Genomic DNA, 19,639 nt, shown 5'->3' with positions numbered 1-19,639 from the left:
GCTACATTCAGATAATATGATAAAGGTAACTAGGCTAGATGTTGCTAGTTTACCTTATGTTGTATTCATTTCCAAAGTCTTTGAGCATTACAATGTTGATTTTTTTAGGAAACCAATCAATCCTATGGTAAGAAAAACATGGTTAATGCATCTACTCTTCACCATATGGGACTAAGAAGTAGCAAAAATGGTTGGGTATTTAAAGATGAAAGACAAAATGAAGTAGAGGAATTTGACCATGCACCTACTGTTGTTGATCCCTTTAGACCAAAGAATGAGTTTGAAAAATATATGGTTACACAGATGCTAATGGAAGACCATCTAAAATGCACATAGGACCTCTAACAAGAGCCATGGCTAGAAGGATTCAAGAAGAAAAGGATCACTCACCACTTTACTCCTATGGGGAATCACTTATTAATCCTTCTTCTCTTTAATAAACACATTTATACTCTTTTGTAGGTCATAAATAAAGGTTGGAGACCATGCCTAATAACCCTAGGAGGCTTGGCAAGTTAAAGAAAGCAAAGGAGGAAAAGAAAAGGAGAAAAGAAGTGGTTTCCGATTGGCCAACCTAACTTTCGGATTGCATTTTCAAAGGGAATTTGGCTTCCGGATTAAGTGGAGTGCCCAGCCACTACCACCCAGCGCTCAACCTTTACGAACCAGGTATCATCTTTTAAAACACGTTTTTAATATGGTTTGCATGAAACTTACGGGTCAAGCTTAGTAGCACCTCTAGCACTCTTCATTTGAGATTTTAGAAGCTTAGCAAAGTCGGAAATGGAGACCTCTCTTCATCTATAAAAGAGAGGCTCCCTCCTTTGTAAAAATCAACTTAGAAAAGATATTGATGTGTTGTTTAGATTACTCCAGACCTATTTTCTCTGAGTTCATCTTCTTGTGCTTATCCATCACCTTCTCCTCTAGCTTCCTTCCCTATTAGAAGACCTTTTGAGCTTGAGAAACCTTACACACTCACCAAACCTTCGCTAATCCATTCATCAAACACTTGGTGTGCACTTTTGTTTCCACTCATCCTTCCATCCGCTGCGTCAATTCTGGTTCATGGAGCTACTTGTTCATGGAGCTTGGAGCTGCTTCCATCAGATGCACATCTTAACAAGCCATCATGCCATCTATCAATCCAAGTTTGACAAGATTGACCAAGAAATTGCTACCATACATGAAAAATTAGGAATGCAAAAATTAGGAATGCAAAAATTGGATAATGATGATGATAATGATGAAGAGGTTAATGTAGCTACAGATGAGGAAAGTAAGAGTGAGGAAGAAGAGGATGGAAATTAGGATCAACAAGGAGAGGACATGGAAGAAGATGGTGAAGAAGGAGATAGAGGAGATGAAGACGAAGAAGATGGCAACCAATCTTACTACATAGTCTTTTTATAATCTGTTGTTTTTTGAAATCTGTAATCCAAGCCATAAGGATTTAGGCTCAAACACCTTAGTATATTAGTTTTAGTTAATCCAGACAGTGCTTTCATTGACTGTTTATGTGTTTTGAACAATATTTTGCACTTGGTATTTTAACTATGATTATAGTTGATCATATGATTGGACTGTCAATGGCTTGAAAATTGTTTTGATTGATAGTGTTGATTCTCATCTGCCAATTTAAATGAATGATTGATTGAACTAATATGTATTTGCTTGAATTGAATGGACTACCAAATTGTTTTTGTTACGGAATAGTAAATTTGATATTAAGCACATGGTACTAAAATGATTCAATGTACATTATCATTCATTACCCTGCTCTTGAATATTGACACTATTGGGTGAGAAGAACATGCTTCTGCAGATTTCAATCGAAGTAAAAAAAAAATAGGTCTTGATTTCAACACAATCAGTTTATATGCATCCGCGGATTTTCACATATTAAACAAATATAATAATCGATTAAGTGACCATATCTACAATTTTTAATCTGTTATGCATTAATGTAATCGGTTAGGTGATAACAGTTGAAAAACTGTTATTTTCATGCTTAAAATTGATACTAAAAGCAACCTTTATACTTAGAAACTAGCTTGAAATCATGCTTTTCTTCATATTTTCAGAAATAAGAGAGCTGGACAGGTTTATGCTTGATTTCAGTGTTTTTGTGCAGGTTTTAAGGTGAATTTGGTGAAAGAAGTGAAGAAGGAGAGAGATGAAATCAGAAAAGACATCAAAAAGTGCAAAAGGAGAAGCCGAAGTCACCGCTCAGCGGCAGTTTACCGCTGAGCGGCACTCAGGAAGTCACGGGAGGTCCGCTGAGGGGCAAAATGGCCGCTGAGGGGAAGAAACGACTCACGCACTTACCGCTGAGCGGTACTTTACCACTGATCGGCACTTTTATGGGCTTGGACCTAATTTTCTGTAATTTACGAATAATATATAAGCTTTAGGGTTTCCTAGGGTTAGGTATCTTTGGCTGGAACAAATCAAACACTCTCTCTTCCACCCCTTTGAAGGAGGATCTTGGATGCTGAGGCTTCCTCTTCACCTTTTTAGGGTTTTATCTTTCATTCTTTCATTGTTATTCATCTAGGTTCACCATGAATATGGTGAACTAAACTCTGTATGTTTGTTGGGGAATCAATGTAATCTTTTGAAGCTCTCATATATGGAATTTGTTTTTACATCTTTTATTTAAGATCTATGCTTTCTTTCATCATTAGTTAGGGTTTTTCCTCTTTGCGTAATGCTTGCATTGTTTAACTCATTCGATGCATGATTATTGGTTTTATCGATACGGGCGCGTACGGGGAAGTCTAGATCCGGGGAATTTCTCCCAATATCATATTGGTTGTCGTTAAGCTCCTGCACTTATGAACTGATCATTAGGAATGCTAGGAATTGTATGAACTCATGATTAGGGAGAAGCCTTCTTGAAAGGTACTTTAGAGAGTGGCATTAACAATGATGATTTGAATGTTGAATTCCTAAAATATATGAGAGTGGATAAGATGAAATTGACCCCCAACAACATATTCATACATATATTTCATTGAAAGTGTTTATCTTTTGCTTTTTGTCATTGATCAAAACTTCATGCATACATATTTAATTTTCGTCTTTTGCATATAAAATCCAAATATTTCGTCTTTAAGTCTTAGCTAATCAAGAAACCACACAACTAAACTAGGCCGTGAGTCCTTTGGGAAGAACGATACTTGGTCTTACCAAGTTTATTACTTGAACAATTCGGTCACACTTGCCGATTGAAAAACAGGTTTGTGACATCATATTTTGGTGTTCATAAATTTGTCCATCATTAGGTGACCAAATTTGATTATATGTGCATCTACCTACATTTCTATTCTACTACACTAGTCCATGTTGTCATTAAATACATGTTTTGAGTCAATTCATATTATATGTTGCATACAGTACAAATTCACATTGAGTTCCATTGTACATAGTGCAATATGCATCATATTGAATCAAACCAAGAATATAAATGATTTGAGTCAATTCATATTATATGTGTGTATTTGTTGTCTATACTGAAAAGTATTTCCCTGTATATCTGTTTATATTTGATTCGGGTTGATCTTGATCTTGACATTATTCATAAATTGCTCACACTATTCCATAGTGCATCTACTTTTTTTGATAGGGGGAACATCACATACTTCACTGGTTTGCAAGTTGTTTCAATGTTCTGCACATGTGAATTCCATAATACTTTATTGTTCTGCCATTTTTTTGTAGTGCCCAAAGGGGGAGAGTTAATGGAAAATATAGTTTATGTTGGTCATAAAAAAAAGGGAAATTGTTGATAGGGGAAGCCTACACTAGTGCAGAAAAGGCCTTTAACGTCACCCTTTAAACGTCCGACCCTCGAATATCCCACGTAAAAAATGACCGGTGGCACTTTTGTAAATAATTTAAAGTTCTAGACGTCCGACCTGGCTGGTCCCCGACGTTTGATGGGGGCAAAAATACCAAGTCATTTTATTTTGCAGTGTAGACGTCCGTGCCCCTACGTTGGACGTTTGATGTCTCTATAGACGTTTGATGTCTCTATAGACGTCCAGGCCCCTATGTCAGACGCTTAAAGACCTGACAGGTAGCTGAAAAGTTGCCTTGTTCCACTGCTTTAGACGTTTGGGCCCCTAAATCGGACGTTTGATGGTGGCAAAGAATACCAAAAGTCATTTTATTTCGCAGTATAGACGTCCGGGCCCCTATGTCGGACGTTTGATGTCTCTACAAACGTTTTGGCCCCTATACTGGACGCCTAATGACTTGACAGGTAGGTGAAAAGTTCCCTGATCCATTGCTTTAGACGTTCGGGTCCCTATGTCGGACGTCTGATATCCCTATAGACGTTCGGGCCTTGTGTTTTCCACTCCTCCAATTCCTCCACTACGTTTGTAATCGGTTAAGAAGGTAAGAATTCTTATTTAAAAGTTTTTGTCTATGCATGTTATTGGCTTTTCGGTATGCATGTTTTTGGCATTTGGATATGCATGTTATTAACTTTCGAATATGCATGTTATTAACCGTCGAATTTGCATGTTGTTGGCTTTTGGATTTGCATGTTGTTGGCTTTTGGATATATACTTGTTATTGACTTTTGTGTATGCATGTTATTGGCTTTTGCGTATGCATGTTATTGGCTTTTGAATATGCATGTGATAAAGTTTTGTTGTGTTGTTATGATTGGTATGTTAGATTATTAGTATCTAATTGAGTGAAACTTAGTTCCTGTTTAAAATTTAACACAAACGATTAATCTTTAAATTGTTTGTGTTAAATTTTGAATTGTCCGATTGGAGAGTTTGGAAAAATTATTTTTCAAAATTTCCTATAACATGTACGTTGGAGTTTATGGATAAGATTGATAAAATTTTGGTTCAGTATTTGTATTGTTCTCCAGATGCATATTTGATTGTGGTCATCCTTGACTACTCTCATTTCGTGTATATCGGAGACCAATGCGAAATGTTGTCGAAATCTTATCAAATTTATGATGTAGACTTCTTTGCATGTGTCTTAGCAAATTATGAAAAAAAAAATTGAACGGGTAGGGCCTAACCTTATGAGAGTTAAAAAATTGAAACTGATGAAGTATATTATGAACATAGTATGGATCGAAGCTGGATGAATGAACATCGCATCAGTGAAGAATATGAGAAGGGTGTTTCATAGTTCTTGCAATATGTTTAAAAAAATGCTAAGTCTGTGAACGGGACATATTTTTGTCCTTGTGTTCGTTGTCTTAATCAAACACTCCAAGACTTAGACAATATACGTGACCATCTATTCATGTTCGGCATAATGAGAACTTATACCGTTTGGACTTGATATGGAGAAGTACTAGACCAGCCTATCACATCACGAGGAACAGATTATGTGGAAGAATGGATGAATGATCATTTAGAGGGCATGATACGTGATGTTGGTGAAGATAATTTTGGAAGAGATAATTTGTATGATTCTCTTAAACATGATTCAGAGCAACCGTTGTTTCCAGGATGCCCCAACTTTACACATCTGTCTACAACTTTGAAGTTGTTTAGTGTAAAAGCAAGGAATGGATGGACTGATAAAAGTTTCATAGATTTGTTGGAGTTCTTGAAGGAGATGCTTCTAAAAAATAATACTCTACCTATTTGTCATTACGAGGCCAAGAAAGCTTTATGTCCAATGAGACTCGAATATCAAAAGATACACGCTTGTCCTAATGATTGTGTTTTGTACATAAAGGAGTTTTCTTCGCTAAAGTATTGTCCAACGTGTGATTTATCCTATTTTAAAAAGAAAAATGACAAAAACACTAGTGATGAAGGTAATGATGGTGCACCTGCTAAGGTGATGTGATATTTGCCTATAATACCTAGGTTCAAACGTATGTTCTCTGTTAAAGAAGATGCAAAGAACCTTAAATGGCACGTTTTCGGAAGAACGTGCAATAATCTTCTTCGACACCCAACTGATTCACCACAATGGAAGAAGATCGATGAAACATTTCCAGAATTTGGTTCAGATCTAAGAAACTTAAGACTTGCACTTGCAACGATGGTATGAATCCTTATGGGAACTTAAGTAGCAAACACAATTCATGGCCAATTATGTTGATGATATACAATCTTTCTCCATTGTTGTTCATGAAGAGAAAATATGTGATGTTGTCCATGATGATATCGAGTCCTAGACAACCTGGTAATGACATTGATGTTTACTTGAAACCTTTAATTGATGATTTGAAAATGTTGTGGGAAGAAGGGGTCGAAGTGTTCGATTATGATGTTGAAGAATCTTTTCGTTTGTGTGCAATGTTGTTTTGCACTATAAATGATTTCCCAGCATATGGAAACTTAAGCGGTTATAGTGTAAAAGGTCATTTTGCATGTCCCATTTTTGAAGAAAACACTAGTTACCTTCAATTGAAGCATGGTCAAAAGACAGTATATACAAGACATCGAAAATTCCTTCCTCGTAATCACCCTTACCATAGATTGAAAAAAGCATTTAATGGAAGTGTTGAGGATGAGGTTATATGCAGACCCCGCAATGGTGAAGAAGTGTACAACGAAGTCAAAAACATTGAAATTGTCTTCGAAAAACATCATAAAAGTACCTTTGTGAAAAATATTTGGAAAAAACGATCAATATTTTTGAATCTTCCGTACTGGTGTAAATTTGATGTTAGACATTGTATAGATGTCATGCACGTGGAAAAAAATGTTTGTGACAGTGTGATAGAGCCAAATTCCAGAGGAAACCAGTGGCCTGAAGCTCCCAGATCAGAGGTGTGGTAGATGTGTTGGTGTGCAGCGGAATTGATGGAGTAAATGGTGATGAAGATGTTTGAATGAAGCAAGGTAAAATGAGTGAAGCCTCTCAGCTCAGAAAGCCTTCATATAATGGAAGGAAGCTTGAGAGAAAATGAAGAATTAGCAAGCAATTTTGACTCAAGAGCAGAATGCAAGACTGGAATATATTTCTCAGCATTTGGGCATAGCTCTAAAAGTACCATACAAGGAAGAAACCATCTTATTTATAAGTGAAGATGGGTCTCTTTTCTGAATTGAACTCCCGCCTAATTTCAAATGGGAAGCCTAACAGCAACACCAAATCCTTCCAGCAAATCCCATGCCTTGCTCCAGGTCAGCTCCTCACGTGTTTGAAGCATCTTCTCATCCAACGTTGGGCTATTTTGGGGTTTTGGTTGGGTGCATATGACTTTGGCAGCAAGCTTCTCCAACCAGGCCTTCCTTTCACGTGCCAAATGCCATGTTGGCAGCTGCTCCCTCTAATTTATTTAATCCTACAAAACAAAGTAAACATGCTTAATTAAGAGAAGAAGGTTTAAGATAATTCACCTTCCATAGAAGCAAAATATTAAGTGATCCTTCTTCCTCTTGAACTCTCTTAGCCATGGCTCTAGTAAGAGGTCCAATGTATGTCTTAGATGGTCTTCCATCAGACCCTCCCTCTTGAGAAGGATCTGTCCTCAGATCTGTTGCATCCTGTTGATCATTTCCTGAGAAACGAATTAAGTCACAGATGTTAAAAGTATGACTGACACCATAACTTTCAGGAAGATCTAAGATGTATGCATTATCATTTATCCTTTTGACCACCTTGAATGGACCATCTCCTCTTGGACTAAGTTTGGACTTCCTTTGAGAGGGAAATCTTTCCTTTCTCAAATGAAGCCAAACTAGGTCTCCTTTTTCAAAAACTATTTTCTTTCTCCCTTTGTTGTTGTATTCTGTATATTTTTGAGTTTGTTTTTCAATTTGGTTTTTGACCTTCTCATGTAACTTCTTGATGAACTCCGCTTTAGAAACACCTTCTTTATGAAGAAAAAGAGATGGTTCTGGAAGAGGTAGTAAATCAAGAGGTGTGATAGGATTAAAACCATAAACAACCTCAAAAGGAGAAAGATTAGTAGTCTTGTGGACTACCCTGTTATAAGCAAATTCAATATGAGGTAGATGTTCATCCCAAGATTTATTGTTACCTCTTAATATTACCCTTAATAATGTAGATAGAGATCTATTAACTACTTCAGTTTGCCCATCAGTTTGTGGGTGACATGTAGTAGAAAATAGAAGTTTAGTCCCAAGCTTTTCCCATAAAGTTTTCCAAAAGTGGCTTAGGAACTTCACATCTCTATCAGACACTATAGATTTGGGTAAACCATGCAATCTCACTATTTCCTTAAAGAAGAGTCGAGATATATAGCTAGCATCATCTACTTTGTGGCAGGGTATAAAATGAGCCATTTTACTAAAACGATCTACTACCACAAAGATAGAATCATAACCCCTTTGAGTTCTTGGTAATCCTAGGACAAAGTCCATGCTTATGTCCTCCCAAGGGGTATTAGCTATGGGAAGAGGTGTATAAAGTCCATGAGGCATAATCTTTGACTTAGCTTGTAAACAAGCTATGCATTTAGAACAATGCCTTTGAACATCTATTCTCATGTGTGGCCAATAAAATTTACTTTTCAAAATGTTTAGAGTTTTATCAACTCCATGATGGCCCATAAGTCCTCCTCCATGACTCTCTTTGATAAGAAGTTTTCTAATGGATCCTTGGGGTATACAAAGTTTTCCTTTATTAAAAAGATACCCCTCAGAAAGATAGAATCCATCAAAAGGCTTCTTAAGACATGATGAATAAGTGGATGCAAATGTTTCATCATTTTCATACAACTCTTTTATGTCATCAAATCCTAATATTTGGGATCCTAGGGTTACTAATAATGCATGTCTTCTAGATAAAGCATCCGCAACAACATTAGTACTTCCCTTTTTGTGTTTGATGACATAGGGAAATTGCTCCAGATATTCCACCCACTTGGCATGTCTTTTGTTTAGCTTTGCTTGCCCTTTTATGTACTTGAGAGATTCATGGTCAGTGTGGATGATGAATTCTCTAGTAACCAAGTAATGTTCCCAAGTTTTTAAAGCTCTAATGAGGGCATATAACTCTTTGTCATAGGTAGGATAGTTCAAGGTAGGTCCCCTAAGTTTTTCACTAAAGTAAGCTACGGGATGTCCTCCTTGTATTAAAACAGCTCTTATACCTATCCCAGATGCATCACATTCTAATTCAAAGGCTTTGGAAAAATCAGGTAAAACGAGAATGGGTGCATGAGTTAACTTATGTTTCAAAGTCTCAAAAGACAACTCTTGCTTATCACCCCAAAGAAAAGGAACATCTTTCTTGACTAACTCATTTAAAGGAGCAGCTATGGTGGAAAAGTCTTTCACAAATCTCCTATAAAAACTAGCTAGCCCATGAAAGCTTCTTACTTCTCCTATATTTTTAGGGGTTGGCCATTCTTGTATAGCCTTGATCTTCTCTGGATCAACATGCACACCTTCTTTTCCAACTTTGAAACCAAGGAAAATCACACTTTCTTGACAAAAAGTACATTTGTCAAAGTTGGCAAAGAGGTGGTGTTCTCTAAGAAGAAGCAAGACTTCCTTGATATGTCTAAGATGCTCTTGAAGACTTTGACTATATATTAAGATGTCATCAAAGTAGACCACTACAAATCTGCCTATGCATTCCCTAAGCACATGATTCATTAATCTCATGAATGTACTTGGAGCATTGGTCAAGCCAAAGGGCATGACTAACCATTCATATAAGCCAAACTTGGTCTTGAAAGCAGTTTTCCATTCATCTCCTTCATGAATTCTTATTTGATGGTATCCACTTTTAAGATCAATTTTGGTGAAGAGATTTGCTCCATGTAATTCATCCAACATGTCATCTAGCCTAGGAATGGGATGCCTATACTTGATAGTTATGTTGTTGATGGCCCTACAATCTGTACACATTCTCCAAGACCCATCCTTTTTAGGGACCAACAACACAGGCACAGCACAGGGACTTAAACTCTTTTGGATCCACCCTTTGTTCAACAAGTCATTAACTTGTTTCTCTATTTCTTTTGTTTCCATAGGGTTGGTTCTATAGGCTGGCCTATTGGGTAGGCTTGCCCCAGGTACCGAATCTATTTGATGTTCTATTCCCCTCAAAGGTTGTAATCCACTTGGTACCTCTTTGGGAAATATATCATCAAATTCCTTTAAAAGTTTTTGCAACCCCTTCGGTAGAGAACCAAGTCCATGAGTGATTGAAACAAATGCCTCTTTGCAATAAAGAAGGAAATGAGGTTGTCCAAGAAAAAGATTTTTGGAAATATTCAAGGTTTGAGGTTGGACAACTTCATGGGCTGAGGCATGGGTTACCAAATTCTTTCTTTCTTTCTTATTTTCTTTTTTCTTTTCTCCATCCAATTTCTTCTTAAGAATTATTTGGTCCTCTCTTACTTGTGAAGGTGTAAGAGGACACAAAATAATTTTCTTTCCCTTGTGTTGAATGGTGATTTTGTTGGTGACTCCATCATGTAAAGCTTGTTTATCATATTGCCAAGGTCTTCCAAGTAATATGTGCCCAGCTTCCATTGGTACTATATCACAAACAATTTGATCTTCATATTTGCCAATGGAAATGGGTACACTTACTTGTTCTTTAACTACTATTCCATCTTCCTCTTTGATCCATTGAAGTTTGTAAGGTTTAGGATGAGGAGTAGTGGTTAAGCCAAGCTTCTCTACCATTCTAGAACTACAACAGTTGCAACAAGAGCCACTATCCACTATCATTGAACATGTCTTTTCTAAAACTTTGCATCTTGTGTGGAATAGGTTCTCTCTTTGTGACTGTTCTAATTCTACATGTTTACTTTCCAGGAGTCTCCTTACCATAAGTAAGTCACCATCACAAGGTAAAGCTTCTTCTTCTTCAGAAGTGGATGTTTCAGACTCACTATATGAAGAACCCTCACTTTCACTCTCATGCTCAAGGATGTAAGTTGACCTTCTATTGCGGCACTCAGATGCATAGTGCCCTTTTTCCCCACATCTAAAGCACTTAGTCTCCTTACTCTTATGATCTCTTGAAGGTTCTTTGACTTTTTCTTTTCCTCTCTCTCTCTCTCTCTCTTCATATCTTGTCTTGGTTTGACTACCCTCCCTCTTATACTCTTTCTTATGGTGAGAACTATGAGGGTAATCTTTCTTGGTGGAGCTTTTCCTCTTTAGTTGTTGCTCTACCCTCACACAAAGTTGGACTAACTCATTGAGATCATTGTAGGGTATAAGTTCAACCCTATCTCTTATGTCATAGTTGAGTCCACTTTGAAACCTAGCAATTGTTATCCTAGGTTCTTCTCTTATCCCAGCTCTCAACATGAGTAACTCCATTTTTTGTCTATATTCCTCAACACTCATGTTCCTTTGTTGGAGTTTATGGAGTTTATCCATTATCTCCCTATCATAGTAGGCTGGTACATGCCTCCTCCTCAAGGCAGATCTCATTTCATTCCAATACCTAATGGGAGGTAAGTGTCTTAGCCTATGGTCCTTGACTAAGGTTGTCCACCATATTAAGGCATAACCTTGGAAGCTTAGAGAAGCCATGGTGACTCTCCTTTCATCATCTATTTGGTGGCACTCAAACAATTGCTCAACTTTCATTTCCCACTCTAGGTATTCTTCTACATCATCTTTTCCATGAAAGGAAGGAAGATCAATCTTAGGCTCTCTTGGGTAATGCTCTCTAACTCTATGTTGTCTTCTAGGAGGCATTTGGTAGTGGTCATCATTGTGATGACTACTATTTTGCTCAATTTCACTTGGAGAAGATGATGATTCTTCTCTTCTCCTATGGGAAGACCTCTCTTTCTTTTTATCTTCATTAATCAAAAGTTGACTAATCATATCTTTGAGCTCCCTAATCTCTTTATCCCTTTGTTCAAATCTTTGCTCAAATTCTTCCCTTAAAGACATTTCACTATTGGGTTTCAAACTTCCTTGCACACTTGATTGACTCATTCTTGTCAAAGAAAAATTTTCAAAAGGTTTTCAAAATGTTTGACAAGTAATGAATGAAAAAAATTTTCACAAACTTTCTTTGTTTTTGGTGAAAAATTTCTAAGAGATTCTAGAAGTAAAAGATGTTTCTAAGTAGCTCCCAGGAAGAAGAGGTGAGTCACAAATGGACAAGCTTAGAAACCAAGTTCTTCCTTAGCCAGAGTTTCCTTAGAATGTTCTTTTACTTTAGTTTCTAAGTAGAAATTCTTCAAATTCTTTTTAAATGTTATGAACCTACAAACCAAAGAAAGGTTTACTATATGCTATGCTATCCTAGATACCACGGAGACCTAAAAACAAAAGGATTACTCAAGACATTTAAGGAAAGCAATAAAGATGCAAGAATGTAAATGCTAGACGGCCCTAAGTGAAAGTGCAAGTGACACTTGGAGCCCCTTGACACACTTTCACACTAAGAAAACGAAATTGGACTATTACAATGTTCAATTGTGAGCTTGGAATTGCTTCAAAAGCATTTTCCCAAGTCACTTGGCACAACAACAGAAATATAAAAAAAACTACAAGGTTCCGTGATATGAGTACTCAAACAAGCTCAATTAAATGTGTAAAAATAGTGTGGACTTCAATCTTCAGCTGCTGCCAAGTGTATCTCAAAACAGTATGCAAGTTGTTCAAATTCTGGTGGCAAATTATGCTGCTGTAATGTATTCTGCAGCTGCTGGACAGCAGAGTTGCATCTACTCAAGAGCTCATAATTGCTTTTCATTTCAGCTTTCCCCTCACTTCCTAGTATGCTACCATTATAAGTAAAGGTTTCTGCAACTGGATGCTTCACAACAGCTGTCACAGTACCTTAAATCCACTCAAACAAACCAAGCTAGATTTACCATTCTGCACCAGTTTTCCACACCAATTTCCAGCAATAATTGACAATTTTGGAAGCCAAAAATGTGGTAAACAAATGAACTAGGTATGGAAAAACAACAAGTACACAAAAGGAACCTATCAAAGGTGCTAGAACAGATTAAGAAAGCAAAAAAAAACGCAAACACAGTTCACAAATGATTCCAAATGCAAACTGTTTGATAATTTTCAAAACTGTTTGATAAAATGCCCCAATGACTTTCAGATTTTTGAATTTTGATTTTTCAGGGCCTGTAATCTGGATTGCACAGTTCAACAGCTTTTTATCACTTGATATTACTTCTTTGAGTCATCTATTTCATTTTTTAATCATGGAACCAGCTTTTTCACAATCCAGTAATGAATTTTTTTTTTTTTTTGCATCAAAATTACCAAACAACAGCTGGAAAACAGAACTGCACCAGAAAAATTAGACTGAATTTTGGTGGTTTGAGATCCAAAACTATATGGAAATGTTTCAATCTTTGTTTGGACAGTTTCAACAATTTTTAATGATGATTTTGAACATGTTCAGACCTTAAGACAACTTAGTAACTGCCTATAATTCAAAATCATTGTTTCACTTCCATTTTCACTCAAAAATTGATGGTTTCAAATGCAAATTTGCATATAAGTCATGTTTGACCAAATGAACAGTACTAGCAACTTTGAACCATCAATTGAAACTTGCTCAAGCTATAAAACAGCAAGGAAATAGCAGATTTTCGAAATTCCCTACTGCTGTACCACTTATGCAGTAAATGGCACCAAAATAACCAACCAAATTCAGTTTTATGGAATCAAAGCTTGAATCAGCAAGGAAAAGACTCTAGGAAATGTGAATACACAGATCTAAGCTGGAATTAAAGATGCTTAGCATGACCAAACTCAGATTAAACTATGCAATGAAAATTGGCACGGTGATAAACCAAATTTAAATCTGAAATAGCAAATGACTAGTGTCTATGCACAACCAAGCTATGCAAATTGCATTTCATTGCTTGTTATGGTTGGCTACACTCTTAGCATCATTCAACAACACTAAACAATGTTGTATCAAGCTTTAGAATCAACCAAAACCAGTTGAAAACAGATTTGATGATTTAGAACAGCGAACAAAATTCTGCATCAGATTTAAACAGAATTTTAAAACCAGTTTGGCTTATTGGATGCTTCAGCCTATATTACCAAGGCTAGATCAACTCATCACTGCCTCTAATGGTAACAATCAGCTTGTATAGCACTGGTAAGCACAGAACTCAACAGAAACAATTTCAAAACAGTGACAACTATAAAACAGCAACAGTAGTTTGCACAAGACTTTAGACAAAACAGAATTTAAAGTTCAAAGCTGGAATTGACTCAAACAAGAAATGATTCACCGTTTAAAATGAAAAATGGACATAAAACACTATAAGAACACAGAATTAAAGGCTGGAACAAAATTACAGAAGCAGAATTAAAAGAACAAAAACTGACACAGAATTAAAACTGAAACATAAACAGAGATGGAATTCAGCAGAATTAAATTGCAGAATGAGAAGAAATGCTTAGCTCCTTGGTGCGTGGAGAACCTAAGCTCTGGATACCACTTGATAGAGCCAAATTCCAGAGGAAACCAGTGGCCTGAAGCTCCCAGATCAGAGGTGTGGTAGATGTGTTGGTGTGCAGCGGAATTGATGGAGTAAATGGTGATGGAGATGTTTGAATGAAGCAAGGTAAAATGAGTGAAGCCTCTCAGCTCAGAAAGCCTTCATATAATGGAAGGAAGCTTGAGAGAAAATGAAGAATTAGCAAGCAATTTTGACTCAAGAGCAGAATGCAAGACTAGAATATATTTCTCAGCATTTGGGCATAGCTCTAAAAGTACCATACAAGGAAGAAACCATCCTATTTATAAGTGAAGATGGGTCTCTTTTCTGAATTGAACTCCCGCCTAATTTCAAATGGGAAGCGTAACAGCAACACCAAATCCTTCCAGCAAATCCCATGCCTTGCTCCAGGTCAGCTCCTCACGTGTTTGAAGCATCTTCTCATCCAACGTTGGGCTATTTTGGGGTTTTGGCTGGGTGCATATGACTTTGGCAGCAAGCTTCTCCAACCAGGCCTTCCTTTCACGTGCCAAATGCCATGTTGGCAGCTGCTCCCTCCAATTTATTTAATCCTACAAAACAAAGTAAACATGCTTAATTAAGAGAAGAAGGTTTAAGATAATTCACCTTCCATAGAAGCAAAATATTAAGTGATCCTTCTTCCTCTTGAACTCTCTTAGCCATGGCTCTAGTAAGAGGTCCAATGTATGTCTTTGATGGTCTTCCATCACAGTGTCATCGGAACTTTATTAAACGTGAAAGGAAAGACAAAAGACGGAATAAAAGCACGACAAGATTTGGCTGACATGGGAATTCGTTCTGAGTTACATCCACAGTCAATTAGAAGACGCACCTATCTGCCCCTAGCATGTCACATTCTTTCTAAAAAAGAAAAACAAAGTTTTTGTAACTCTTTAAGAAGTGTGAAGGTTCCACAAGGTTATTCTTCAAATATTAGTAACCTTGTTGCTATGCAAGAGTTAAATTTAGTTGGTTTAAAGTCTCATGATTGTCATGTATTGATGCAACAATTGTTACCAATTGTTATTCAAGGCATATTACCTGCTTCTATTAGAGGTATTCTGACACGTCTGAGTTTGTTCTTTAATTCCATTTGCAAGAAAGTTGTTGACCCTAGAGGTTTAGATCAATTGGAAAATGAAGGAATAAGAATACTGTGTGAATTGGAGATGTATTTTCCACCTTCTTTTTTTGATATCATAGATCATTTGATTGTTCATCTAGTAAGAGAAATTCGAATATGTGGACCAGTTTTCTTAAGGTGGATGTACCCTATTGAAAGATACATGAAGATCTTAAAGGGATATGTCAAGAATCAGTATCGACCAGAAGCTTCAATCATAGAGCGATACGTTGCAGAAGAAGCCATTGAGTTTTGTTCAAGTTATATGCCAAGTTGTGAACCAGTGGGTCTTCCTAAGAGCATACATGAAGGAAAATGTGAAGGTAAAGGAGTTCGAGGTGTGAGAATTGAGTGTGTTAGTAGAAAAGAAGTTTATCAAGCTCATTTGTACATCTTAAACAACACTCTTGATGTGAATCCTTATATTTCTGAACACGTTAATGAAATAAAGGCAGCATACTCAAGAATGAGTGAAAAATGACATCTTAATGAACATGTCAAACCCTTCTTACAATGGTTTAAGAAAACGATTTATGCGACTCCAGATGTTTCTGAAAGTCTATTGAGGCTATCTCGCGGGCCGAACATAGATGTCATTACATATGGTGGGTACTATATAAACAATATTTCTTTTAAGACAAAGGTAGAAGATGAAAAAAGTAGAGTTCAAAATAGTGGAGTTACACTACAAGCTAAGGTTGTGCACTTTTCTAGTTCTAAAGACAAAAGTCCAATCACAACATCCATGAGTTATTTTGGAATAATACAAGAAATATGGGAAGTTGATTATGTCAGTTTTAGAGTCCTAGTTTTCAAGTGTAAATGGGTTGATATAAATTTCAGTGTCATGATAGATGACTTTGGTTTCATATTGGTGGACCTCAACAAGATGAATTACACTGATGAACCATTTATTATGGCTAGTCAAGCAAGACAAATATTCTACGTAAATGATCCAGCAAATCAAAAATGGTCAGTGGTTTTGGAAGGAAAAAACATGCACGGGTATGATGATGAAGATTCTCTTGATATACTTAAGACAACATCTATTGTATTAAGACCCATTGAAGAGAGGGTCGATGACGTAGTGATCACAATGAAGGGATCTGGGAGAAAACAATATCTTAATAGGTTTTGTGATATTTTTTAGTGACTTTAAATGTTGTCTTATTCATCACATTTGATGTAGTACAAACCTTGTATATATTTTGCAGGTATGTCGACCTCAGGATCGGGACGTCGTCAATCTGTCACACGATTGCCAGAAGTGACATCCCAATGCGTTGATGGCAAGAGGAGACATGTTGACATTGACCCCAGATCAGGTGTGCCATCAGGGCCTAATGCTGATAGGTTTAGGAGTTATTTGGGTGTGTTAGCAAAAACCCATGTGTATATCCTTCTTAATTCTTGGGAGGACGTCCCAAAGGTCGACAAGAACCTTTTATGGCAAGATATTCAGGTATGTATACTTAAAATAAATTTGATATACTTTTTTCTCTTATAGGTTTATGTCATTAACATGTTCTTTAGTTTAAACAGCAAAATTATGAAATTCCAAACACTACTCAGCTTAGAAAGAAAGTAATGTCCCATGTAGCAACCAGATGGAGGGATTTCAAGAAAAGACTGGCACGTGTATATGTCTTTGGAGATAGACAACATGAGAATCCATGGGAACACTACAATTTCACACAAAAGGAGTGGATGCAGTTTTGTGCATCTAGAGAGTCTGCCAATTGGTAGGTTTGTCTCTTAACATCTACAAAGTCTTTAGTTAATGCAATTTATTATGATTTTACACTTATGAATTATACATGGTTTCACAAGGTAAAAGGTTAGTGACCCAAGAAAGGCAAAGGCTAAATGATGCATCACACGTGTTATCACGAGGTGGTTATGCAAAACTTGAGAAGAAGATGAGGAAGACTCGAGTGGAGGCCTTAGGACTTGAGTCCCCCAACCTAGCACTTGCACCTGCTAGGTACGAGCTATGCAAGGATGCTCGTACTAAGTTTGATGGGAGAATAACATCTTCCTCAATTGTCTTGATCTCACAAAAAATTGTAAGTTTACACCAAAGCATTGTTTGATTGTGTATTTATCATCGTATTTTCCTTCTTACAAAGTTTTTTTTATATGCAGTATGAGTGTGTTGAGCAGCAAACTCAAGGAACATTTGTTTGCCAAGGTAGGGACGACATTCTACAAACGACCATTGGAAAGCCTGAGCATGCAGGACGTGTACGTGGAGTTCTTGGGGCGATTGGTCTTCGTGGCAACTGGAAGGTTAGTCTCTTAACATCTACAAAATCTTTAGTTAATGCAATTTATTATGATTTTACACTTATGAATATACATGGTTTCACAGGGTAAAAGGTTAGTCGCCCAAGAAAGGCAAAGGCTAAATGATGCACCACACGTGTTATCACGAGGTGGTTATGCAAAACTTGAGAAGAAGATGAGGAAGACTCGAGCGGAGGCCTTAGGACTTGAGTCCCCCGACCTAGCACCTGCACCTGCTAGGTATGAGCTATGGAAGGCTGCTCGTACTAAATCTGATGGGAGAATGACATCTTCCTCAACTGCCTTGATCTCACAAAAAATTGTAAGTTTAAACCAAAGCATTGTTTGATTGTGTATTTATCATCGTATTTTCCTTCTTACAAAGTTTTTTTTATATGCAGTATGAGTGTGTTGAGCAGCAAACTCAAGGAACATTTGTTTGCCATGGTAGGGACGACATTCTAACAACGACCATTGGAAAGCCCGAGCATGCAGGACGTGTACGTGGAGTTCTTGGGGCGATTGGTCTTCGTGGCAACTGGAAGGTTAGTCTCTTAACATCTACAGAATCTTTAGTTAATGCAATTTATTATGATTTTACACTTATGAATATACATGGTTTCACAGGGTAAAAGGTTAGTCGCCCAAGAAAGGCAAAGGCTAAATGATGCACCACACGTGTTATCACGAGGTGATTATGCAAAACTTGAGAAGAAGATGAGGAAGACTCGAGCGGAGGCCTTAGGACTTGAGTCCCCCGACCTAGCACCTGCACCTGCTAGGTATGAGCTATGGAAGGCTGCTCGTACTAAATCTGATGGGAGAATGACATCTTCCTCAACTGCCTTGATCTCACAAAAAATTGTAAGTTTAAACCAAAGCATTGTTTGATTGTGTATTTATCATCGTATTTTCCTTCTTATAAAGTTTTTATTATATGTAGGATGAGTTGGTTGAGCAGCAAACTCAGGGAACATTTGTTCGCCAAGGTAGGGACAACATTCTAACAACGGCCATTAGAAAGCTCGAGCACGCAGGACGTGTACGTGGAGTTCTTGGGGCGATTGGTCTTCGTGACTACTTTGGCCCTGCACAAAAAAACACTCAATCCATGAGTCAGGAGGCATTGAGGAAGATGGATCTTCAGCGAAAGGAAAGGCTAAACCAAAGCATGAGATCAATGGAGCAACGATTCATGGAGCAACTACAAGAGCAAAAAGAAATTCAAAGAGCGCTTGAAAAGAAGTTGCATTCCATGACGCAGCACACCATGGAGTTGCCCATTGAAGCCCCCACACCACCTAGAGTGAGCATTAAGGGATCATGCTCTGTTGTAGAGCCTACTGAGTATAGTGGTCAGTATGAGCTGTTGGTTGATGGGGATCCCGCACACATTGTGGCTGTTGGACGAGTACTTGAGGGAGGGCAGACTGTTCATGGTGTTCCCCTATTACCCCACCACATGCGTGTGACGATTGACGAGGTTCAGGATCCTCAGGCTCAGGTGCCTGTACCCACTTCAGAAATTCATTTTGTGGGGAGGCTTATAGGAACATTTATAGTCTGGCCTAAAGCATTGATCATGTCACACATTGCTACACCACAGGCAGGTATAATATTTTTATTATTAGTCTTTGTATGTTAAATTTAAAAATATTTATTGATAACTTTGAAATTTTTATGTTCAGTTCATAGGTCCCCACAAGCAGCCGATGCATCAACTAGTCATAGATGAAGATGATGACTTGGCTAAAGCGGAGGATGGTCCTCTAGCAAAGCTCATGACAAAATTACCCAGGTTGAACAGAGGACCAGTAGAAGTATACTAG

The 19,639-nt window shown here is 37.4% G+C and overlaps 1 protein-coding gene and 1 pseudogene across 1 annotated transcript; one reads left to right on the top strand and one right to left on the bottom strand.

Annotated features, from left to right (window-relative positions):
* Positions 1-7,066: 7,066 nt before the first annotated feature.
* LOC148198469 (uncharacterized) lies at positions 7,067-12,651 on the bottom strand. Its single transcript, XM_088115817.1, has 7 exons — positions 12,543-12,651; positions 10,140-11,743; positions 9,921-10,076; positions 8,271-9,839; positions 7,550-7,919; positions 7,389-7,480; positions 7,067-7,273 (listed from the first exon to the last, which is right to left on the bottom strand). Exons 1-7 carry the CDS (start codon positions 12,649-12,651, stop codon positions 7,067-7,069), a joined length of 4,107 nt encoding a protein of 1,368 aa, XP_087971943.1.
* A 2,043-nt stretch (positions 12,652-14,694) lies between these two features.
* On the top strand, positions 14,695-19,639 carry LOC148198468 (uncharacterized; annotated as a pseudogene).

Source organism: Vigna umbellata, chromosome 5 (assembly GCF_029865625.1).
Source record: "Vigna umbellata cultivar VRB3 chromosome 5, Vumbellata_1.0, whole genome shotgun sequence".
NCBI classification, from domain to species: Eukaryota; Viridiplantae; Streptophyta; class Magnoliopsida; order Fabales; family Fabaceae; genus Vigna; species Vigna umbellata.
This window is presented reverse-complemented; position numbering and strand designations above follow the sequence as displayed.